We start from the raw sequence: 25,109 nt of genomic DNA, 5'->3' as shown, positions 1-25,109 counted from the left end.
TCTGTAACCGGTGCCATCTAAATGAAGTCCCACCCACATGCTTTTGAGAACTGGGGAGGATGCTGGTAGCCTACTTCTCCTCTCAAAACATGAACAAGTAAGCAGCAGTTTAGGTGGCTGCTTCATACCGTCAGCTGATTTGTTTCTGAGATATAGCATCTCTAAACAAGGGGTCATGTTTGGCTGTGTGAATTGCACTTTCAGTCATCCCATTTGGTAAAGAATACCCCAATAAAATCATGGAGCAGGTCCTCAAGGAATCCATTTTGAGGCACATGGAAGAGAGAAAGATGATCAGGAACAGTCAACATGGATTCACCAAGGGCAAGTCATGCCTGACCAACCTGATTGCCTTCTATGATGAGAAGACTGGCTCTGTGGATGTCAGAAAAGCGGTGGACATGATATATCTTGTCTTTAGCAAAGCTTTTGTTACGGTCTCCCATAGCATTCTTGCCAGCAAATTAAAGAAGTATGGTTTGGATGAATGGACTAGAAGGTGGATAGAAAGCTGGCTAGATCTTTGGGCTCAAAGGATAGTGATCAATGGCTCGATGTCTAGTTGGCAGCCGGTCACAAGCGGAGTGCCCCAGCGGTCGGTCCTGGGGCCAGTTTTGTTCAACATCTTCACTGATGATCTTGAGGATGGGGTAGATTGCACTCTCAGCAAGTTTGCAGATGACACTAAGCTGGGGGGAATGGTAGATACCCTGGAGTGTAGGGTTAGGATACAGAGTGACCTAGACAAATTGGAGGTTTGGGCCAAAAGAAATCTGATGAGGTTCAGCAAGGACAATTGCAGAGTCCTTCACTTAGGATGGAAGAATCCCATGCACAGCTACAGACAGGGGACCGACTGGCTAGGCAGCAGTTCTGCAGAAAAGGACCTGTGGGTTACAGTAGACAAGAAGCTGGATATGAGTCAGCAGTGTGCCCTGGTTGCCAAGAAGGCTAATGGCATATTGGCCTGCATTAGTAGAAGCTTTGCCAGCAGATTGAGGGAAATGAGCATGCCCCTCTATTTGGCACTGCTGAGGCCACGTTTGGAGTATTGTGTCCAGCTTGGGGCCCCCCACTACAGGAAGGATGTGGACAAATTGGAGAGAGTCCAGAGGAGGTCAACAAAAATGATTAGGGGGCTGGAGCACATGACTTATTAGGAGAGGTTGAGGGAACTAGGCTTGTTTAGTCTGCAGAAGAGAAGAATGAGGGGGGATTTCATAGCAGCCTTTAACTACCTGAAAGGGGGTTCCAGGGAGGATGGAACCTCAGGTTGTTTTCAGTGGTGGCAGATAGCAAAACTAGGAGCAACGGTCTCAAGTTTCAGGGGGGGAAGTCTAGGTTAGATATTAGGAAAAGCTTTTTCACTAGGAGGGTGGTGAAGCACTGGAATGGGTTACCTGGGAAGGTGCTGGAATCTCCATCCTTAGAGTTTTTAGGTGCGGCTTGACAAAGCCCTGGCTGGGATGATTTAGTGGGGGTTGGTCCTGCTTTGAGCAGGGGGTTGGACTAGATGACCTCCTGGTATCCCTTCCAATCCTAATCTTCTATGATTCTAATAAGGTTACAGTATTCCCCTAAGTGGTTTGAGGAAAATCTCCGTCTCTTGGTTTAAAATGAGACATAGGCACAATCATCTTTCACTTTGGTCCCACCATCTGGCAGAAAGCAGCTCAGATCAGAATACTGCATTCTTTGTCCTAATGTAGATGAAGCACCGCTGAGTATTTGGAAAGATAACGCAGGATCAATAGGGATGGACAACCTCCAATATCAAAATTACCCATGGTCCTTTGCTCTCTGGGAACATGATGAATGCCATGTGTCTGTAGGGCAGGTTCTGTTCCATCAGGAGCCTTTCATGAATGCTGGTTAGGTGCTCCACTGTTCAGTGTGGGCATCAGCTGCAATCTGGTTTCTGTCTCTTCCACAGCCTGCCTTCCTTATATCATCTTCCAGAGCACCCAAAACACCATGTTGTTAAGTGAACCTGTTTTTGTTGGTCTTTCCTCTCTATCCTTAATACCCTTCTTGTTACCTTGATGCGCACTTTCCCTTCATCAGGAAGCTTCTCACTTTCCCGGGGGGAGGAGGAAAATGTTGCATACCACTTGGGGGGAGCATGTATTTGCTGCATCAGTGAGTTCTGAGCAGGCATTTATACCAAAGTCCCCATGTGCTGGATGGAGCATCCCATTTGCTGTCTTGCAAACACATAGCTAAGCAGTTTAGCGTGGACAGCTTCCAGGAGCTTATGATCTGACTGCACCAAGAGACTCCTTGCCAAGTAAACAAACATTGATGGAACTTCATCACATGGGCAATTGCCAGCAACTCCTCTCGTTTAATCAGCATTTCAGCGTATCGGACTTGTTCCCTCCCCCACAGTCTGGCTCATTTGCTGCCCCACTCACCTTAATATGATTGTCTTTCCTTCTACCATTGCAACATCTTGAAACCAAACCCCAGGCCTAGTGTGGGCTCAGTGTTCCCACTCTTGTTCTGCTGTGCTTATATCTATAACCTCTCTAACATGCTGAGTGCTTATAGGGATCTCTCGAGGCTTGGGTAGTCAAGGCTTGGTGCCTATGTTCCGCTTTCCTCAGATGCTCCTCATGTCTCCCGGTGTATATAGATCTGACTCCCTTGCTGATCTCTCTCATCGTCTTGTACAGTATGTTCTGATGAGAACTGTTATGTCTTTTATTGTTATTTACTAATTTGATAAGGTAACAGCTTACTTTGAAGAATTATCCTACGGGCTGGAGACATGGAGAAGGCCTGTGAGGTCATCTACTACACCCCTACCAGGGCCAAGATTTCTCCTTGCAGTATAGGCTCCTCTTCACCACCCAGGCTGCTTTTAAACACCAAACTGTGTACATGGCATGTGACCACATTGGGAGTGGAATGTGGTGGCCATTAGAATAGCACCAGAAGCATCAAACAAACTCCATAGATGGAGAGAAGAATACCCAAACTGAGCATGCCGGGGGAATTTGACAGGCAGAATATAATTACCAAGGGCCAGATCTTGAGCTCGGTACTGAGTTCTCACCCACTGAACTCCATAAAAGTTTGAATAAAGACCTCAAGATTTGATTCCTAAATTGGGACCAGTTTCCTGTGGTCCTTTAATCAAATAGTACCTTTGCTCAGTTTAGGATTGCAGAACTCGATCTTGGCATTCAGCCAGGACACTGCACTGACCTTACTTACAGAAAATGCCTAGATACTCTGGCATGACGGACAGACAGATGTTCACTGCCCACTGTCAGGACTTTGGCTTTCAATCTCATGCCTAAACCAGGCAACAGTTTGGTGAATCAGCGCTGGAAAGATGGGCATGAATAAAGTTGTTTTGGAGCTGATTGCAAGAGGCATGTTTGCTTCTGGTTAAGAATTTCAGAAGGGCCATAAAACAAGAATATTTACGATTATGGCGTTGAACTCAGTCAAATAGAGTTGACGATGTCTCAGGATGATTTGTGGCAGGAATACTTCACCTTGACATATAATTTCCTTTTACAGCAGGTTTTTGAAGGCTAAATCTGCAAGCTTGAAATATACCAAGCAAGTTCCGGCTTTATAAAGGGAATTGATGTTATTCTATTGGGTGAGGAGGAGACGGAAGATGAGGAAGCAGATCAGAGGTTTAAATACTAAACTGTTTTGTCCAAGGAGCCATTTACAAAAGCCAAAGACGTTTCAGAATCCCTGAGGAAGAAGGGGAGGGGTAGTTTATTCCACAGCGTCTTCCTCTAGAGATATGGTGCTGGCCAGTGTTGGAGACAGCATATGAGACTATCATTTGCATTACAGTAGCACGTAGTTGTCACAACTGAGATCAAGGTCCTCTGCGGTAGGCCACAGTATAGGCACAAAAATCTTATAATCTAAATGGACAAGAGTCAAAGGGTGGGAAGGGGAACTGAGGCATAGAGAGGCAAAGTTATTTGTCCTTGGGCATGTAGCTGGTTAGTAGCAGAGGCAGAAATAGAACCTAGGTCTCCAGGATCCTATCCACTGGAGCAATGCCGCCTCCTGCAGGTGGGCGTCTGCTCTGATCCAGCATGGCAATTCTCATGTCGATGCTCCACATTATGCTTCACATTATTCCATGTAAGGCTGGGCTCGTAAGCCCGGTAAGCCAGGAGTAACCTACTCGAGTTGATGGGATAAAGCATTAAGGTTCCTTTTGTGCTGTATTGCTCTTTAAGATGAACACTATCTTGTTCTGGTCCTTGCAAAGATTTTAGCTTTGTATGAAAAAAAGCAAAAGCAAAAAGCAAACCCAGATAACAAATCTGTTATCTGCTGGGTTTAAAAGATACATAATCATTTAATTACCTTGAAGGAGGTTTTCATCTTTCCATGCTCAGCCTGCTTGTGTGTGTGTGTGTGTGTGTGTGTGTTTTTCTACCTCCCCCAAACAAGCTTTTCATTAAAAGGATTTTCATCTGTCATCTAAAAGGGAAAAGAAGAAAAAACCTGTGCACCAAAGTGTTTTATGTCGAGTTGTATGTGCTAATGACAGTAAAGCCTACATAAAAGAGCAACTGCTTCAAATATTAGTTTGTCAAAAGCCATAGAAAACCCTGGGAGCCGCACGCTGCGGACCAGCTGCTGAGGAGCAGTGCACCCGCTTTCCAAGCACTTGTGCCTGCCTCACACTCATTGGGGAGCTGTGCTAGAGGCCTTTGCAGTGAAATGCACTGATTTCTCCTTGCGCCCCATCCCCTGCCCCCCCACTTGTTCTGATTAAGTAAACAATGGGGGTGGGGAGACATTGTCAAAAAGGTGGGTGGACAGTGACAGTGGGAGCTAGGCAGGTGCTGGTAAAACTTCTTCCTCCTCCCCCTCCTTTCAGCTCTGCCGATGCACTTCAGTGCTGTCCTAAATATCCCCAGTGCTCAGATGGCAAAGGGTGGACTTCCTGTAACCTCTTGAGCACATTGAGTTGTTTTGTAGTGTAGTCCGGGCTTCCTACCCATGCCCATGTAATTCAATTGCATCAGTCCTCCTCCTTCCCATAGTGCATTGCCTTATGCCTTACTGGTTTGTGTGAATGCCCTCTGGGCACTTTGTCCCCTCCTGAGGCACTATGGCAAAAGAACCTAGATTTTCCCAGAATGCATTGTTACAGACACAGATAGCCTGCATGGTTGTGTTGTGGAAAAAGACTGCTGTGTAGATACATCTGTGGTTGTCTGTTTTCTGATTAGTGTCAGGAACCGGTTGCATCGTATTGTGGATCGGGCCTGGAAGTGATACATGTCCAGTTGTTAACGTGGCAACAACTCAACTTCCAACCCAGCTGGTTTACCAGCTACGGTCCCTGTCCTGAGACACAGCTGCTTACGGTGTCACTGCCAAAGAATTCCATTTCTACTCATTAAGGGTCCGTCATTCCGCGGGGAACCCAGTGACAGCTATAGAGATGCCAATATCACTGCCTCTAATTCTTCTACTCTTGTTGATTATCCTCTCATTTATCCTGGCACCTGTCTATCATTAAGAAAAAGTGTTACTATAGCAACCTGCAGGCAGCCTGCTGCGTTTACATGAGCATGAAGAGGGGATTGGCAGAGGAGTGAAGGTGAAGGGATGAGAGCAGAGTTTGGAAGGCAGCTGCCAACAGCAGCACAATTAAGACACAATCAAGCAGGCATCTTTGAGCTTGGCCTCCACAGCACCCCCAGCTGGACATTGCAAGTGGAGACAGGATCAGTGTTTATATTCTTATTGGCTGAAGTATTTGGAAGCCCCCTAGAATGCAGGATAGTTAGAGCAACAGGATGGACGTCGTCCTGTCACAGTCCTAAAGAGGATCATCCTCTCCAAGTTCTGAAAGGTGGAACTGGAGAAAGTCCAAAGTCACAGGTTTGAATCCAGATGTGACTCTGGACTCCCGAGAGAATGAGGGAATTTGTGAAATGGGGTTTTGGTTCCAGTCCATCTCTACTGCAATCACCAAGAAGGGAGAACAATTGTTTACTTGGATCTTCAAGAAGGATGTAATGAAGTAACGAGAGGAGATTAAATAAGGAAAATGTAGACTATCAGGAGACTTTCCCTATCCATTAGATCTTAGATCTATTAGATTGCAGAACAGAGAGAGGCTGTAGTGGAAGCCACTGAAAAGCAATGTGATTTAATGGATAAGGTACTGGATTGCAGCTCAAGAGATATGGTTTCTATTCTTGACTCTCCCATTGACCAGCTGTGGGACCTTGGGAAAGTGAGTCCCCTTTCTTTGCTCTGGTGCCCTCACTAACTTCTCTATGTAGAGTCTAAGGTCTTTAGGGCTGGAACTGTCTCTTACTATGTGTTTGTACAGCATCCAACACCAGCATCAAGGAGATCAGCTCCTGATCTCAGTTAGAATAATAGAATCATAGAATATTAGAGTTGGAAGGGACCTCAGGAGGTCATCTAGTCCAACTCCCTGCTCAAAGCAGGACTAACCTCAGCTAAATCATCCCAGCCAGGGTTTTGTCAAGCCTCAGCTTAAAAACCTCTAAAGATGGAGATTCCACCACCTCCCTAGGTAACTCATTCTAGTGCTTTACCACCCTCCTAGTGAAAAACTTTTTCCTAATATCCAACCTAGACCTCCCCCACTGCAACTTGAGACCATTGCTCCTTGTTCTGTCATCTGCCACCACCGAGAACAGCCTAGCCCCATCCTTCCTGGAACCCCCTTTCAGGTAGTTAAAGGTTGCTATCAAATCCCCCCTCATTCTTCTCTTTTGCAGACTAAACAAGCCCAGTTTCCTTAGCCTCTCCTCAGAAGTCCTGTGCTCCAGCCCCCTAGTCATTTTTGTTCCCCTCCGCTGCACTCTCTCCAACTTGTCTACATCCTTTTTGTAGTGGGGGGCCCAAAACTGGATACAATACTCTAAATACAGCCTTACCAATGCCCAATAGAGGGGAATAATCACTTCCCACGATCTGCTGGCAATGCTCTGCCTAATGCAGCCCAATATGCTATTAGCCTTCTTGACAACCAGGGCACACTGCTGACTCATATCCAGCTTTTTATCCACTGTTACCCCCAGGTCCTTTTCTGCAGAACTGCTGCCCAGCTCGTCGGTCCCCAGTCTATAGCTGTGCATGGGATTCTTCCTTCCTAAGTGGAGGACTCTGCACTTTTCTTTGTTGAACCTCATTAGATTTCTTTTGGCCCAATCCTCCAGTTTGTTTAGGTCCTTCTGTATCCTATCCCTACCTTCCAGGGTGTCTACCACTCCCCCCAGCTTAGTGTCATCCGCAAACTTGCTGAGGGTAGCAATCTACCCCATCTTCCAGATCATTAATGAAGATGTTGAATAAAACCGGCCCCAGGACCGACCCTTGGGGCACTCCGCTTGTGACCGGTTGCCAGCTAGACATGAAGCCATTGATCACTACTCGTTGAGCCCTATGCTCTAGCCAGTTCTCTATCCATTTTATAGTCCATTCATCCAACCCATACGTCTTTAACTTGCTGATAAGAATACTGTCAGAGACCGTATCAAAAGCTTTGCTAAAGTCAAGGTATATCACATCTACCGCCTTCCCTACATCCACAGAGCCCGTCACCTCATCATAGAAAGCAATCAGGTTGATCAGGCATGACTTTCCCTTGGTGAATCCGTGTTGACTGTTCCTGATCACCTTCCTCTCTTCCAAGTGCCTTAAAATGGATTCCTTAAGGACCTGCTCCATGATTTTTCCAGGGATTGAAGGGAAGCTGACCGGTCTGTAGTTCCCTGGATCCTCTTTCCTCCCTTTTTTGAAGATGGGCACTATATTTGCTTTTTTCCAGTCCTCTGAGACCTCCAGGTGCTATTGCAGTACGAATAGTAATAATAAGCCTTTTCATTTGGGACATTTAAAACTGGGCTAGAGAATTTGCTTTAGGGGATAATCCTGTACTGGCCAGGGATGGGATGGAGAAGATGAGAGACTAGATGTGACCTGATTCTGTGTGACTCAATCTGGTTTTGTATCGCCTTGATGCCTGTTGTCTTTGCCATCTTCCAGCCAACATGTACAGCCAGCCAAAGCACAGCAAACTGCATCTGCTTTTTATCACATTCCTTATTCCTAGAATGTTGTCTCTGCAGGAAATCTCTTCTGGCTCGGGGGTGCTCTGCAGCTGCTTTCTGTGCTGAGGTCTCTTGCCAAAATGCAATGGGAATTGAGATGTGTTTCAAACAGGTTTGGTCTCCCAGTACCCACGCCACATCTTGCCATTCCACTCCCGTCACAGGCACCGAACGTGACCTCTGCAGCTCTGCCCCTTGTTGGGGAATTTGTCTGACCTCCATGGGTAGTGGCTAACCAAAGACCCACTGCTGTGCTGTGCTTAAACAGCACTGAGAGTTGGTATGATGGAGATGAAAGAAACCTCTGGCACCATATACTGTTGTCCTGCTAAACATCACTTACCAGCTGGGTTAGTTGCTGTAGTGGTTTGAGTTTATTTATGCTGTGGGATGAAATAATCACAGAATGCAGCATGGCAACATTTATATCTTCCCATCACAATGTTGCATCAGTGTGAGAAGATGCTGTTTTGCCTCATTCACTGATACAGTGTCACAATCCTGTGATGTCCAGAGCAATCGTGGGCCTTTGACTGTCTGGTTTGCTGTCTACAACACAGGACAGCAGGAGTGTTGTATTATTTTGGGCCTTGTGGTTGTCACTAGTACAAAGAAGGGAAAAACCCACGTTCAGAATTTGCTTTGGGTGTTTACCTGGCTCAGAAGTACATGGCTTTGTCTTTCCTCCATTCTAACTTCAGTTGCATTCGCTCCCTTCTGAGCTTTGGGCATTTGGACCTGAGCCAAGGGGAAGAGCTCTCAGGAAGGAGAGATGTTAAATCAACAGATAAGAGGTGACACTGGAATGTTTCTCCCAGTCAGCCTGGGCCGCTCCTTCCCCATACTCCCAGGAGTCTGTGGTCAGACCCTCCCTTTGGCCACACATCTGTTTGCTTTGGCTTGGGTCTTATCTCCTGCAGTCACCAATCTGTGGGAGAAGGAGGGTGGGAACAATCCCACTGTTACTGTCCTGACCTTCCAATTGCAGAGGTCAAAGGGTTTCAACTCATGGTTTTTTTCAAAATAAAAACTGTAGGGCCCGATCCTGACCCCACAGATGTCAACAGGAAATTTGTCATTGAGTTCTGTTGGGTCAGGTGAGGACCTAAGGGGGGCAGGGGCAATCTATGAGAGTGTCATGCAGCTATCACACCTTGGGTGCAAAAGGGAGGTGTCACAAGAAGAACTCTGTCACAGGGTGGCTGGCTCTTTAAAGGGATATGGGTCTCAGCCCCACCTGTGACACAGCCAGCTCTCATCCCCAGGAGGGAAAAATGGGCCCGGTGGTTCATGGGACTGAATCAGTCCAGAGGGATGGCTAAGTGAGCGGCTTCGTGTGAAGCAGAACCTTAGCCAGAGGAGTAGCTGAAAGGAAGAACAACTCAGCCTGCACAGAGTCCCTAGAAGGAAGGCTGTGAACCCCTAATCTAAACAAGTGAGTTTGTGGGCCAGGCCAGCCAGGATTTAGCAATCCCAGGAGGAGGACTGTGGAAACCCTGAACCTTGTGATGGGTGGAAAGGGGCTCACTTGGGGAGTGGGACTACATTAAATAAACTAGACCCCCAGAGAATGGGAACGTTGTTCTAAAGATTTGTGCTGGGAGGATTATTTCGGCAAACCTCAGAAAGAAACTGAGGCAGGATGCCTGCAGGGCCATCCCAGGCCACTCTGGAAGTGGTGACCCTGTTATCAACTCCTGTTCACATCTAGTCTCATTTCTGAGGGGTGTGCAGTGGTGCCACTAAAAGATGGCTCAGGTTTATTAACCAAACCTGTCCCCATGTGGTTTGGCCCCTTATTGACTAGTCAGTCTCCTTTTATCCAGGGCTATCACACTGGACGGGTAACGGACTGTGGGCGAGATAATGCAGCATGCCATCTGCTCTTCTATGCTGCAGCTTCACTGCAGCTGGGAGGCCGAGAGGAGCAGAGACTTCAAAGGGACTGAACACACTGCAGCAGGGGCACTTGTGCCCTACTGGCATGGCAGCTCCTTCCATCTCTGCCTCGTTGTGACAGCCCGTCTTTAAAGAAGGGTAGTTCTTTGGTGGGGACTGGAAATGAGAAGATGAGGCTTCTACTGCTGGTGCCTCCATGGACTCACTGTGTGGTTATGGGCTTTAACCACTCTCTGCCTCAGTTTCCCCATCTGTAAAGTGGGGATAATGATACTTACAACGTTATGGGACTGTTCTGAGGATTGTTAATTTAATGTGTATGAAGGGTTTTCAGATTCTCTGATAGAAGTCTTTGCAGAAGTACTGAAGATTAGTATCTGTGTTCATTGACGGGAGTACATGCTAGCAAGAGGGACGCAGAGTTATCAAAACTAGAGGTGGAAAGATGTACATTATTAGGCCATCCAGTTTGGGCAGAACTGCTCTCTGCACCACATTTTCAATGGTTTTGTCCAATCCATTTTTAAAATTCCACGCAAGAGAGCTTTTGCCACTTCGCTGGGGAGCTATTTCACAGTTTAATCACTGTCAGCCCAATTTCATCCTACTACTCATAGCTTTACCTCCACTGTTCCCCTGAATAATATCTCTCTGACCTGGGGATTTATACTCTCATAATACATGTGTAGTATTGGTGTTAATACTTAACAGTGGTAGCACTAAAGGCCCCCTTGCATTAGGTGTCCGATGGACACACAGTAAATGATAGTATTCGCTTTACGGAGCATCTGCTTATCATCTCTCCTCTCTCCACACACCTTCTCCCTGTCAACACACCCATGTAGCCTCTTCACCAAGCTATACTTCTATTAAACACACAAAAGTTTAAAACCTACATTAAAGAAATGTTATTAAGGTTGCAAAATCAAGCCCTCAAAAATTAGGAAATGCCAGAAATAAGATTGTCCAAGAAACCTTAATTCAGCCCCCACGCGTATCTGCATTCAGATACAGTCTTTAACTACATGGTCACATACTATTTTTCTACAGAACCCAGGCCTCATTTTTGTAACCAGGCTGGAGCTGCCCTCTGGACCATTGATGTTGATTTTTAATAAGTCTTGGAACGCTGGGGAAGTTCCAAAGGACTGAAAGAAATCTACTGTTGTACTAATATTTAAGAAGGGGTGACCCGGGTAATTATAGGACTGTCAGCCCAATATCAATCCTGGGCAAAATAATGGAATGGCTAATTTGGGACTTGATTAATAAAGAATGAAAGGAGATTGGTATAATTAATGCCAATTAACATGGGTTTATGGAAAATAGATCTTGTCAAACTAACTTCAGTGGAAGCATGGTCCAGTGATTAGAGTGGAGGCCTTGGACTTGCGAGACCTGGGTTTAATTTCCGGTTCTGTTGCAAACTTCATTTGTGACCTTGGGCAAGTCACCTAGGGTGTATCTACACTGCATTGTAAACCTGGCTCTGTGGGACCTGGGTTTGGGGACTTGGTGTTTCCGAGCCTGCACTTGAGCATCCACTCTGCATTGTAAACCTGGGCTTACAATTCCTGGACCCGGGGATCACAGCCATGCCAACATGTCCTGACTGCAATAGCAGACTTTCTCCCTAGGATCTGTGGCTTCAGCTGCCTCCATACTGCAAAATGGCAGGGCTTGGACCTAAGTCATAGTGGGACCCAGACTCTGGCAGAGTCCTAGGACCTGTGTTCTGAGTGCTTGCTGACCTGAGTCAGACTGATCTGTGTGTGATGGGCTCAAAACTGAGTCAGAGCCCAGGCCTGGTGTGCAGAGTAGATATACCCTTAAGTCTCTGCTTCTGTTCTCAATCTGTAAAACAGGGGTAATAGCACTGCCCTGCCTCACAGAGGTGTCGTGAGGATGCCCATTAAAAACTGTGAAGGGCTTCGATGCTTTGGGGCTATATAAGTACCTAAGACAGATGGATTTCATTTTCTGATGAAAGTACAAGTTGGTTGATAATGATAATAATGTTGCTGTAACAGAGATTTAGACTTCTATAAAGCTTTTGACTTGGTATAGAATCATAGAATCATAGAGTTGGAAGGGACCTCAGGAGGTCATCTAGTCCAACCCCCTGCTCAAAGCAGGACTAACCTCAGCTAAATCATCCCAGCCAGGGTTTTGTCAAGCCACAGCTTAAAAACCTCTAAAGATGGAGATTCTACCACCTCCCTCGGTAACCCATTCGAGTGCTTCACCACCCTCCTAGTGAAAAACTTTTTCCTAATGTCCAACCTAGACCTCCCCCCCTGCAACTTGAGACCGTTGCTCCTTGTTCTGTCATCTGCCACCACTGAGAACAGCCTAGCTCCATCCTCCCTGGAACCCCTTTTCAAGTAGTTAAAGGCTGCTATCAAATCCCCCCTCATTCTTCTCTTCTGCAGGCTAAACAAACCTAGTTCCCTCAGCCTCTCCTCATACGTCTTGTGCTCCAGCCCCCTAATCATTTTTGTTCCCCTCCGCTGCACTCTCTCCAACTTCTCCACATCCTTTTTGTAGTGAGGGGCCCAAAACTGGACACAATACTCCAAATGCGGCCTCACCAATGCCGAATAGAGGGGAATAATCACTTCCCGCGATCTGCTGGCAATGCTCCTCCTAATGCAGCCCAATATGCTATTAGCCTTCTTGACAACCAGGGCACACTGCTGGCACCTATCCAGCTTCTTATCCACTGTTATCCCCAGGTCCTTTTCTGCAGAACTGCTGCCTAGCTCGTCGGTCCCCAGTCTGTAGCTGTGCATCGGATTCTTCCGTCCTAAGTGCAGGACTCTGCACTTGTCCTTGTTGAACCTCATCAGATTTCTTTTGGCCCAATCCTCCAGTTTGTTTAGGTCCTTCTGTCTCCTATCCCTACCTTCCAGGATATCTCCCACTCCCCCCATCTTAGTGTCATCTGCAAACTTCCTGAGGGTGCAATCTACCCCATCTTCCAGATCATTAATGAAGATGTTGAACAAAACCGGCCCCAGGACTGACCCCTGGGGCACTCCATTTGTGACCAGCTGTCAGCTAGACATGGAGCCATTGATCACTACTCATTGAGCCCTATGCTCTAGCCAGTTCCCTATCCATTTTATAGTCCATTCATCCAACCCATACTTTTTTAACTTGCTAATAAGAATACCGTGAGAGACCGTATCAAAAGCTTTGCTAAAGTCTAGGTATATCATGTCCACCGCTTTCCCCATATCCACAGAGCCAGTCACCTCTTCATAGAAAGCAATCAGGTTGGTCAGGCATGACTTTCCCTTGGTGAATCCGTGTTGACTGTTCCTGATCACCTTCCTCTCTTCCAAGTGCCTTAAAATGGATTTCTTGAGGACCTGCTCCATGATTTTTCCAGGGATTGAGGTAAGGCTGACCGGTCTGTAGTTCCCTGGATCCTCTTTCCTCCCTTTCTTAAAGATGGGCACTATATTTGCTTTTTTCCAGTCATCAGGGACCTCCCCCATTGCCACGAGCTTTCAAAGATAATAGCCAATGGCTCTGAAATCACATCAGCCAACTCCCTCAGCACCCTCGGGTGCATTGCATCTGGCCCCATGGACTTGTGTATGTCCAATCCTTCTAAATAGTCTTGGACCTGTTCCTTCAGCACTGCGGGATGTTCGCCTCCTTCCCATTCTGTGCCACCCAGTGAAGCAGTCTGGGAGCTGATCTTGTCTGTGAAGACAGAAGCAAAAAAGGCATTGAGTACCTTAGCTTTCTTCACATCCTCTGTCACTTGGTTGCCTCCCCCATTCTGTAATGGGCCCACACTTTCCCTAATCTTCCTCTTGTTGGTAACATACCTGTAGAAACCCTTCTTGTTCCCCTTCAAGTCCCTTGCTAGCTGCAACTCTAATTGACATTTTCCAGTTTTCTGATTCTAAACAACTTCTCATTTTGAAAGTTAAGCTAATGAAACTCAAAAAAGGATTTTAGAAAAGGTCAAAATTGAAACAAAGGGTATGTCTATACTGACGGCGGCAAAGTCGCTGCCGTCAGATCGATCTTTCTGGATTACTTGAGTGGTCAGTGAAGACTCACTCAATCAGGAAGTCGATACAGTAAATCCACCCCCTCCAGTGGCGTAGCTCTGCGTTGACGGGAATGTGGTTCCCGTCAGCGCAGTGCAGTAAAGACGGCGCGCAGAAGGGAAGCACAGCAGTCGACGGGAGTTACGCAAGCTACGGGAGTTACGCAAGCTATTTTGTGCAGCTTGTGTAACTCCCGTCGACTGCCGCCGAATTTCCAGGTAAGTGTAGACCAGGGCAAAGTGTTTTGAAATGAAATGTTTTGGGGAAAAAAAAGCTTTTTCAGTTTACAAATATTTTTGAGATTTTGACTTTTTTCATTCCAAATCAAATATTCTCAGTACGGGAAAAAGGTTTTCCAGCCAGCTCTACTTCAGATTCACCCCACCATCTCCTCCTAAGCCTTCCTCTGGGTGCCATGCTACTGTGGTTTATATTGCCTGCCGCCAGGGTGCGCATGAAAGCCCAGTTGAATGGTGAGTTCAGATCAGGCTCCTGCTCTTAGAAAGTGTTTCATCCCATCTTCACTTACGATTCTGATAGACACCAGCCCATTATGGGGCTCTTGTGTTTTTGATCAATAGCAGGCCTATTATTAGTATTTCAGTAGCATCCTGGAACCCCAATCAAGAATCAGAGCCCCTTGTGCTTGGCACCGTTAGCCTGTGTCAGTCCGCGTCAGCCACCTTCAGGAGCTACACAGTGAAGTGACTCCTCCGCATCAGATCAGCAGCAATGACAGAGCCTAGGGAGGTGGCTCCAGGGCAGGGCAGCTGCCTGCCTATGTTGGGCACCACCCTTTGGGTTTGTGAGTCTCATCCTAAATCTTAACATCTGAGTGAAGCTTTTGTGTCTCATTGTTCCTTGCTTTAGATCAATACAGCGAATGCTGAAGAGAGGCTGGCAGCATCCCTGGAATTCAGCATGCACAGCCACTTCCCACACACTGTCCTGCAGCCTTTAACTCTTCCCATGCAAAGTCCCCATCATCAATATTGTAAGCCGGGCCCATTGGTTGCAGTGGGATGTGTCAAAGTAAAAAGAACAAGTGGCACCGTGCTGTGAAACTGCTTTGCCAGCTGGTTCCTGGAATGATGCTCTTTAATCACTGCCAACTGGCAGCCTGGAGACTTCCTGGTTTTCACGGCATAGCTTCTTCCTTTAGAGTAGCAGGTGTCATACCCCCACTGCAAGGAATTAGAGAGAGTCTCCAGTAGGATATGTGCATCCAAACCCCCTGGATTTGGGGAATGTTTGAATCCAGGTCTGAGCTTCAAGCCTTGGGCTTGGCTTTATAAAGGGCCCAAAGAGAAATCCCAGATCCAATCCTCCTGCACCAGAGATCTCCGTTTGTACTCAGCAGGGCTGCTGCTGTTCCTGTTGAAGTCAGTGGCAAAGCTCCCTTTGTTCTTAGGTTAGGGTTAGGGTTTGTTCTTAGTAGTGAAGAGTCCTGGATGGATGGATGGATGTTGCTGGCCTCCTTACTCATTTTTCTAACCATAACCCTAACCCTAACCCTATATCTCCGACCACCGCTTTCAATGGCCTTCCACTGTGGCAGTCACTGTCTTTCCTGATGGTGTCCATGTATTCCGACAGCGTGCTCCCTTCATCCTCACCCCAGGGCCCACTGTACTGGCTATGCCACTGCCCCTCCCTGCAAGGCATCTGGTGCTCACAGCACCCTGTTCCCAGCCCCTCCCAGACTGGAGAACAAAGAAGCAAGCTCAAGATTGTACTTGGACCCCAGCCTAGCTACCTACTCTGCCTTTCCACTGATTAGCCAGTGGTATATTAGGGTTGGTGCTGCCAGACTGAAGACCCTCGCTGTTAATTACCTACAGGGATGAATCCATCCCAAATCAGTAGAGATCTTAAGCTACCATCCAAAGGCTGTCAGTGACCTGTGTGAAATGAGGGTGATTGGCTTAATTCAGTTCCTAGTGCCTGGGGCCCACATCATTGCAACCACCATCATATCATCACACCTCTATGGCAGTCACAACACAAAGGCCAGTCAAGGACTGAAAGGACTAGGAAGCCTGAACTTTTTCTTTCTTTCTGTCTTTCTTTCTTTTCTTTTCAGGTTATGGGCATTTTCTTTATTATTATTACTTTTGCTCTTCCAGTAAATAGGTACACCCTCAGTCATAGCTTTACTAATAGCATTGTAAACGTAGGAAACACAGATAAAATATATGGTGCATTAAAAATTCTTTGACCAGTTGAGCTTTCTGTAGCCGGTTTGATTGCTGCCAGTGCCAATGTAAATTTGGAGGAAGTATGTCCAGAAATTTATGAAGCCTGGATTCCTGCTAGCAAAGCATTGAACTGATTCCACTTTATAACCTAATAACGTTCCCTGATACTGTTCCTGTACATTTTAAATTGAATTTTACAACAATAAGAATTAGCGGTGTAATAATGTAAACACAATATGCCTTCTGCATGGGGATGGCTTGCTTATTGCTTCAGCCAAGCGCACCGGTTTATTCTGCGGTTTAATTTTGGGACGGTAGTTGTGTTTTTAAAGACGCCAGGTTGTCAGTCCTACAGACCGAAGCCTCTTGTTTTCCTATGCTGTACCTGTGTTGTAGATTGATACAAGGAAAACTTCCCCCGCTCTGCTGTGCCAATGTTTCAGTCCTGACCTGGAGGGATGACCTTAAGACTGAGAGGGAGATCAGTGAAGGTGGCCCCTATCCAGCCCTTGGCATCTTCCCTCTCTAATCAATCTTCTCTCTCTCTGGATGAAATCCTGGCTCCACTGAAGTCAATGGCAAAAATCCCTATATATCTATCTATCCTGTGCTCATCTCTGCGGTACCTCAGTGCTGTAGTTGTTCTGTGAGTGGAAGGCATTTGTCTTCAGGGCTGTCAATCCAGCCCTTTCCACTGACGCTACATTCATTAACCATGTTCTACACAGTACAGTTCTGAAGACGTGGTCCCTGCCCCTAAGAGTTTACTGTCACAGGTGACTTACTATCTCATTTCAGCTGTGACATGGGGTGGGAGGGCAGGGGAGAGGCAACATCAATGGATATATTCAGTCATCCAGCCAAGGCTAGTGCACAGTATGTTGGAGCAAAGATTAATTTTTTCAAAGTGTATGCACTAGATTGTTAGAAATAATCAAACAGCTTGTCCTGGGGGTGGATTGGGGAGACAGAACTCTTTATTGCCTGCTCGTTCCTCCTCGACACCGTGAGTGAGCAACGAGGGGGTTACTTTACAATTCTTTTATCCATAACAGTATGTAACTGTATACATTTTCAGCAACTCCCCATAGACCCTTATTTGGTTACATTGACACCTATAAAATGAATATTAACAACGACATGATGAATACAGTTATACCCGCCCCTGTTTGTTGTTTACAGGATTACCATACGGAGGTCAGGCACATCACCTTAAAACCTATACATTTTATACTAACGTTCTTTGAAGTAAAGGCATGCCAGGGGGAGAAGGAAGATAATGCTTTCTTCCCACCAAGGCCTTGCATGGAATGGCGATAGACTCGTCCCCTGCGCAGATAGCCAGAAAGCAAGGAGAAGAAGGGAGATAACAGACTCTAACTAGAATTCATACCAATTAGCAAAAACAAGATTTGCCCGTGCCTTGACCCCATTCCCTGTAATTTAGGCCTGACCACTTGTCCAGCTTTTAACTCTTTACTCTCCTACATAGATAAATGTCATTGTCCCATTTCTCATGGGCATCATGGTAGAGGTGGGGTTTGCATGAGTAGGGTCTGGTGCCGGTGCCGGAGGTATCAGTCCAGCAAGGGTATTCCAGTTATACGAGATGGAATGGACAAAGCATGAAGATGGCTGTGGGAGGAGTGAACAAATGGGGCATTGAGGATGGATAGGAGTGCTGAGGGGCCCAGTTGGCTAATTCAGGAGCGGCAAGGTTACGCAGGGCCTTGAAGGTGAAGAAAAGAAACCTGAATCTTACATACTGGAGATGAAGGAGCCAATGGAGGGAGCCAAAGAGTGGGATGTCAAGGCAGATACTCTTAGTGGCTGTGTCTTGGATGGAGTGGAGGCCAGAAAGCAAGAGGTTTTGGTAATCCTAATGGGGACGAAGATCTATCTCTATCTGACTTATCATCTGCCTGTCTCTCTCCACTGCACATATTACTGGTAGATGGGAACCAGTGCCAGCGAGAGTGCCAAGCCAATTTGTGCCAACACGGGTGCTGATCCTTATGAGCCATCGTGTTTGTATTAACCTGTTTCTCACCCTTTGGTGAGGGTCTTTAAATGGCAGCTCTGTGATCTCACGCCAAAGGAGCTGTGCAATGGGTGGAGAAGGGCAGACAGATAATGCAGGGGAGATGTGGGGCTTTCATCACCTGAATGCTTTGCGTAGGACCAGATGGTAGGGGTGAAGGTGAGTGGTTTTGCCTCTCCTGAACTGGGAACCCAGGGTCACAGAGAGGACATTGATAGATGCATGTATGTGGCAAATCTCATGGATGCTTTACCTTTTTCCATTTAAAATACCTGGAATTTAAAATATTTAAACAAATTTCTCCTCATTAGTGTCCAGAAAAAGGAACAATTGGTGATGATACTTAAAACCAAGGTCGTGATCATATGTTGCCATCAAAGATCCTGAAATGCTTTTCATAAGAGGAAGGGTGTCAACCCAAATTTCCTGGCTAAATCCTAACTCTAGTGGAGCAGTGTTCTGGTGAGGTGTCAAAACTTCATTAATGTGCATAGATGCAGCAGGGCAGAAGAAAATCACCAATCTGCTCTCTGCTAAACCACATCCATCGTAGTCTGCACAAAACTGGAGGTCTTTCTCCATCTCTCAGCAAAGTTTTAGTAGAAGTTCCTGTAAGAGGGGTCATTCAGATACTAGAGTAGTGAGGGCTCTATTAGGAGACAGAAGTCTCATATTGCCAAGACTTATGGACGGGGTGATCCAGTAGATATACAGTGTGCTTGGACTTTCAGAAAGCCTTTGACAAGGTCCTTCATCAAAACTTCTTAAACAAAGTAAGCAGTCATGGGACAAGAAGGAAGATCCTCTCCTGGATCAGTAAAAGATAAGAAACAAATTGTAGGAATAAATGGTCAGTTTTCATAATGGAGAGAGGTAAATAGCAGGATTCGCCAAGGATCTGTAATGGGAGCTGTACTGTTTAACACGTTCATAAATGATCTGGAAAAGGGGGTGAACAGTGAGGGGGCAAAATTTGTGGACAATACAAAATTATAAAGGTAGTTAAGTCCAAAACTGACTGTGAAAAGTTACAAAGGGATCTCACTAAACTGAATGGCTGTGTGAAAAAATGGCAGATGAAATTCAATTTTGATAAGTGCAAAATAATGCACACTGGAAAAAAATCTCAACTATATATAAAAATGATGGGGTTTAAATTAGCTGTTACCACTCAAGAAAGAGATCTTGGAATCAAAACCAGAAAATATCATAATGACACTATATAAATCCATGGTGTGCCCATATCCTGAATACTGTGTGCAGTTCTGGTCACCCCATCTGAAAAAAAATAGAATTGAAAAAGGTGCAGATAAGGGCAACAAAAGCTATTAGGGGGATGGAACAGCTTCCATATGAAGAGAGATTAAATAGACTGTTACTGTTCATCTTAGAAAAGAGATGACTAAAGGTGGATATGGTAGAGGTCTATAAAATCATGAAAAGTATGGAGAAAGTGAATAGGGAAGTGTTATTTATCCCTTCACATAACACAAGAATTAGGGATCACCTGATGAAATTAATAAGCAGTAGGTTTAAAACAAACAAAAGGCAGTACTACTAGCCAAGATGGTCAGGATGGAAACCCATGCTCTGGATGTCCCTAAACTCCAACTGCAAGAAGCTGGGAGTGGATGACAGGGGATGGATCACTTGAAATTGCCTTGTTCTGTTCATTTCCTCTGAAGCCTCTGGCACTGGCCACTGTCAGAAACAGGATATTGGGCTAGAGGGACTATTGGTCTGACCCGGTATGGCTGTTCCTATGTAAGACTTCATTATTTTTGAAGCTACAGAGCATACTACAAGGATTTATCAATAGTGAAAACTAAACTACCATTGACAAAATGAGAGGAGTCCATTTCATGCTGTAGCATCCTTGGTTGTTTTTATTCTCTGTTCGCTGACTTGCTAACTGGCAAAATTCAGCCATTCGCAGAGGGTGTCTCTGCCAACAGGGCGAATTACGAGGTTTGAGTGTGTGCTTATTAGCTTAATATAAAGAGTTATACTAAATGATGGAATTAAACGGCACAAGTTAAATAAATTAACAAAGATCCACTTCGTAATTCACTGGCCTTGTATAAATTAGATTAGTTTTTTGTTCTCTTGGAATCTGATCCAACTCCCATTGGAAAGACTCCCATTAATTACGAATCAATTACTAATCAGTGGTAGAGGGATCAGGCTCTTATATGCATCAGTCGTTCATGATGGGTCTGTTATGGTTTCCATACACAAAGGGCAAAAGGTGGATTTCCAGCCTAGGAGACTGTATTTCAGTTTAAGAAAACCAACAAAGGAAGAACAAATGTAGAATATCCATGACAGTGTTTGTCTCACTCTCTTGAATCCCCCTGGCTCCCTGCTCCTATCAGCCAGACTTCTTACCTTTAAAGGTACAGTCCTGAGCAAACACCCATAGCTAATTACCGCAGAGTATCTTAGAGATCAGGGTTATTTCGCTAGGTCCTCCTGACACGTAGTACAAAGTGGGTGTTGGATGCAGATTCGAACCCAGGGCCTGGACTGAGTGACATGGCTTTATACTGTACATCGGCCAAAGAAGTTGCCTTTTTAAATTTCAATTAGAAAGAACATTAGGTCAATCAGATAAAGCCACATTGTGAGAATTTCCTCTTTATGGTGCTCGCCTCTTCAATTATCTATAATGAACTTCCTAACAGTGCCGCAAACCTTTTTATATGCAAACGAGTCCTTTATTGGGGCTGCCACAATTGCCGCTTGTTAATGAACTCGAAACAAGTGTTACCAGAAAGGTTACGGCGCTTGTTGAGGGGGAAGGATCTGAGGGGAAAAGGGAGACAAGAAAATCCAGTCTTTGGGTCTTGGAGTGACTCCCAGGCAGCACAATTTAATATCTTCCCCCCTCCGCCTCCCACCTGGTTCTTAGGCCTTTTTATTTGACATATTTCAAGAGACTCCCTCGTCCCAGGGGAATGCGGCTCAGTGGCAGATAGGGTTTGCTCACTTTTCTGCCCCAAGGATTTGCTGTGTAAATGTGTCCCCACGTGTGGCCCTATAGCTGGAGGGAGAAGATGTCACTGAGGTGGGTTTCTGGGTGGTGCGGGAGTGGGGGGCGATTTTGAGATGTGTTCTATGGGAAGCTTAGCCAAAGGTGACCCTGGCTGGAGTGCCCAGCACCTACTGAGTCAGGGAGAAAACTGGGGCTTTCAGTGGCCTTTGGAAGCAGGAACCATGTGCAACGGAAGCCAAGCAGCATGGTTTGCAATTCAGTTGGAATTGATGCAGAGTGTGCCTGGTGCCTGGTTCCCGTACGGAGTTTAAACTCAGACGCCATGTTCACTGATGAGATCTGCTGAGCGGGCACCTGCTTTCGAGCAAACCTGGGGGCTGCTGAGGGATTTGCATTGAGCCCATGAGAAATTTACAAGGCTGAATGATTCTCACCAGCAACGTGGTGGAACTCATGGATTCTGGTGGTGTTTCCATTTGAGATTTTGGATTTGTAACTGTAGTGAAGCCTCCAGAGATGAGAACCCCATGCAGATCCAAATGCACAGATATCTTCACCCCCTCGCCTCTGCAAGACTAAGGCCCACCCACTCTAGGAACCTTCCCGTTTCCATTCCACCACCATCGGCCTTCCTGTTGATCTCAGTAACATTAGGCTGGATTCTGCCTCAATCCCACTGAGTAGCAGCTTAACCCTAGGGCCAGTCACAAGGTGAGGTGCTACCCAGTGGGAGGAAGAGTATCAGAATCCAGCCCATTGTGTGCCGGCTAAGGGGGCAAAAATCTAACGATCTTCAGAATCCTCTGCTCTTCTACATCACCTTTCAGCCAGGGCTCTATGGACGTGAGAGCGTTAGCCTCACAGCGCCTTTTTGTTCTGTGTTTGTACACTGCCGAGCACAACGGGTTCTGGTCCATGACTAGGGCTCCTACGCTCTCCGGCAATATTATTAATAAGAAGAATCTCCTTGCAACTGCAGTAGCCCCCAAGGGGCCAGTGGTCCCCCTGGAAAGTGCCAGAGTGCAAGTTTGTTCTGGTCACACCCCATCTCCCCAGACCATGCGCCCTCTCCAGTGGTGGTGGTATGGAGCCATAACACTGAGAAAATCCTCCTCCAGCTGGCAAAGGCGGCATTACAGCCCCGTAGTGCTGCCAGAGTGGGCCAACACGGTGGGAGGGGCAGCAGCAGAGCCTTTTGTTCAAGGCTGGGCTGGATGCATTCCTGTCAGGGATGCCTAGGGGGAGTCGTTACCGCCCTCCCGCAGTGCCTAGTGCATTCACAGCTGCATGGCACTCAGCTATGGCAAAGCCTCGTTGAAGGCAGTGTGGCTGTGCCCTCATCCAGAATCCGTTCTGTTAACAGGGCCGTTCCTTCCTCGGGATGGATTCACCCCATCTCCCCGTGGGCAACTCCACAGAGGTGGGAGGGGCTCATCAGGTGTTCTGCCATGGGCAGGCAATTTCAGAGCTGGATTGTGGCTCCGTAGGAGCTCCTCGTAGGGAGGCTGCTCCTCTGGTGGCCAGGTCCTGCCTCTCCTCACCTGTGCTGGCCATTTTGGGGGTCCCTGGCAGAGGGGGCAATGCCAGGACAGATCAATGGACTGCCTAGTCCCATGTCCCCAGTCAGACAATGGCCAAGTTCAGATGCTTCAGGGGAGGGGTGAAGTCCCCACCTTAACGCACCTAACTTATCCCATATGGTCGGTGGGGCTGGGATTTCTTCCTGACCCCACTAGAGAATCAGCTCACACCCTGCAGCATGATAATTGATGCCCCTTGTCAGTCTATTCCTAGCTGGTATAAGAGCAGATGTGACATGTCTGATCCAATTCTCTATCTTCCTTAGATATTTGCCTCTGTAAGATACTTCCAGCACCTGCTGTAACAAGCTCCCAAACCATAAATCCCACTCTCAGGCCTTCCAGTTTCCTCCCTCACTCCTACATCAGCCATTCTCCTCAACCTCACGCTCCCACATCCAGAGATGCAGTCTACACGATATCCTAGGGACATACATGGTCACCTGCATTTGTCTGTAGAGACTGTAACTGGCTATGGAGTATTCTCTGGTGCTTTTTGTACGAACAAGCAAGACAAAAATGAAACGGACTGCACTGTGCACTTCAGATAGCTGACAGTGCCATATGTGCTCTGACCCTGGCAGAGGGCAGGTAGTATGAAGGATTGGGTGCAGTGCAGTAAGAGATCCCTGATGGTAATCTCTCAGTCCTCGCCTGCCTACAGAGGTTGTGCCATCCTAACCAAAAATGTGAAGTTAAACAGATGTAGATAACTGGCCTTAGTGGGGACACTCTGCATGAGTGGTAAACCTGGCTTACTTTCGTTTAGCTGCAGATGCTAAGGTTTAAACCCATGTAACATGCCCCACACAGAGTTGCACTGGGTTAGCTAAATCAGTTTAATGGCACCCCTTTATTTCCCCTGCTGCTTTTTGTGTGTGTGTGTAGAGCAGGTCTCGTGCTCACAGAGCCCCTTTGATCCAGATTGCCTTCCCAATGTCCCCAAAGGATCTGCCAGACATATACCCCTTCCCCCTCTGAAAGGCAGGGGCAACCCATCTGTTGGGAACCGCTCTACTTGACTAGCTCAGGACAGGGCCTCTGAGATTCCCACCCAGAGCTGAACTTTCCCAACATTTCAGGAGATTTGGATGCAGGGTTTTGATTCATCCATTATAAATGGCCCCTCCGGTTGTGGTAGGTGAAGCCTGAATCCCCATTCTCAACACCCCCAAGCTGTAAAGCACGCACATTTTGTGGCTTGATCCCATGTCTAGCTGGAAGCAGTTGCTGCCATACCTTTTCCTGGCAGTGTTCCTTGGCTGGTGAGGGTGGCTGTGCGTTGTGCCGACACCCAGCCTCTTTCTCTTTCAGTGCCTTGGTGGCGGAGCCGTGCTCAGTCCCGGCAGAGAGGGACTCTTTATAGAAGCTTCCCACCAGCTGATTAAGGAACCGGCACTGAGGGCCTCCATAGGGGGCTTCTTTCAGTCCTCACAGGCCTTGCCTGCGGTCGGGGGGAGGCTGAGGGGGTATTGGAAGGGGTGCTCTATCTAGAGCACAGGAGGACTCAGTCTGGGGCATGGAACTCTACTAATCGGCTTGGCATGTTTTCTCCTCTTCCCCCAGGATTGTCCTCAGTTGCTCCAGGCAGACAAGATCCTGGTGCCGGTGGAAGTGATCAAGCCAATCACCCTGAAAGCCAAGAACCTGCCACAGCCGCAGTCGGGGCAGCGGGGCTATGAGTGTATCCTGAATATCCAGGGCAACGAGCAGCGGGTCCCCGCCCTGAGGTTCAACAGCTCCAGCGTGCAGTGCCAGAACACCTCGGTGAGGGAGCCCTGCGGGCAGTGGGGTGAGGGGAAGGAGCCCCACGGTACTGGTGTGGTGGGAACCCTGAAGGAAGGTGACAAATTCCTAGTTTCCATCCTGGGTTTACTGCAGGGAACAAGCTGCTCCCACATCAGCCCCACACATCAGCCCCACAAATCAGACGGGCCCCCTGCTGCAGCTCAGCGAGCATCTTGCCCTCATTCCCAGGAGCTCCCGTGGCCTTGCTGGAGATCGTGGGTTAATCTGCTGCCCGGGACACGAGGGAAGCGCTGGCTAACAGCTGGGAGGAAGCTGCTCAGGCTGCCCTCGCACAACTGCTATTGCACTTCGACCCCTGCCCATCCAGTGCTGGGCTCCGCTACCCGCATGGCCCTGCCAGTGCACCTCAGGCCAGGCATTAGGGCCTTAACCTAAGACTTGGGAGAGCTGGGTTCAAGTCGCTGTTCTGCCACAGGCTTCCTGT

At 47.1% G+C, this 25,109-nt stretch overlaps 1 protein-coding gene across 1 annotated transcript in view; it reads left to right on the top strand.

Annotated features, from left to right (window-relative positions):
* Positions 1-25,109, top strand: part of PLXNA4 (plexin A4) — a 583,803-nt gene that overhangs the window by 430,477 nt on the left and 128,217 nt on the right. The window contains exon 10 of the mRNA XM_067534998.1: positions 24,443-24,643. Within this exon, the coding sequence (XP_067391099.1) occupies positions 24,443-24,643 (201 nt within the window). The remainder of the gene's footprint in view (positions 1-24,442; positions 24,644-25,109) is intronic.

Source organism: Emydura macquarii, unplaced genomic scaffold, assembly GCF_026122565.2.
Source record: "Emydura macquarii macquarii isolate MOO-44397 ecotype Brisbane River unplaced genomic scaffold, CSIRO-AGI_Emac_v2 contig_3470, whole genome shotgun sequence".
In the NCBI taxonomy this organism is placed as follows: domain Eukaryota; kingdom Metazoa; phylum Chordata; order Testudines; family Chelidae; genus Emydura; species Emydura macquarii.
The sequence above is the reverse complement of the archived record's forward strand: the minus strand, read 5'-3'. Positions and strand labels throughout refer to the sequence as shown.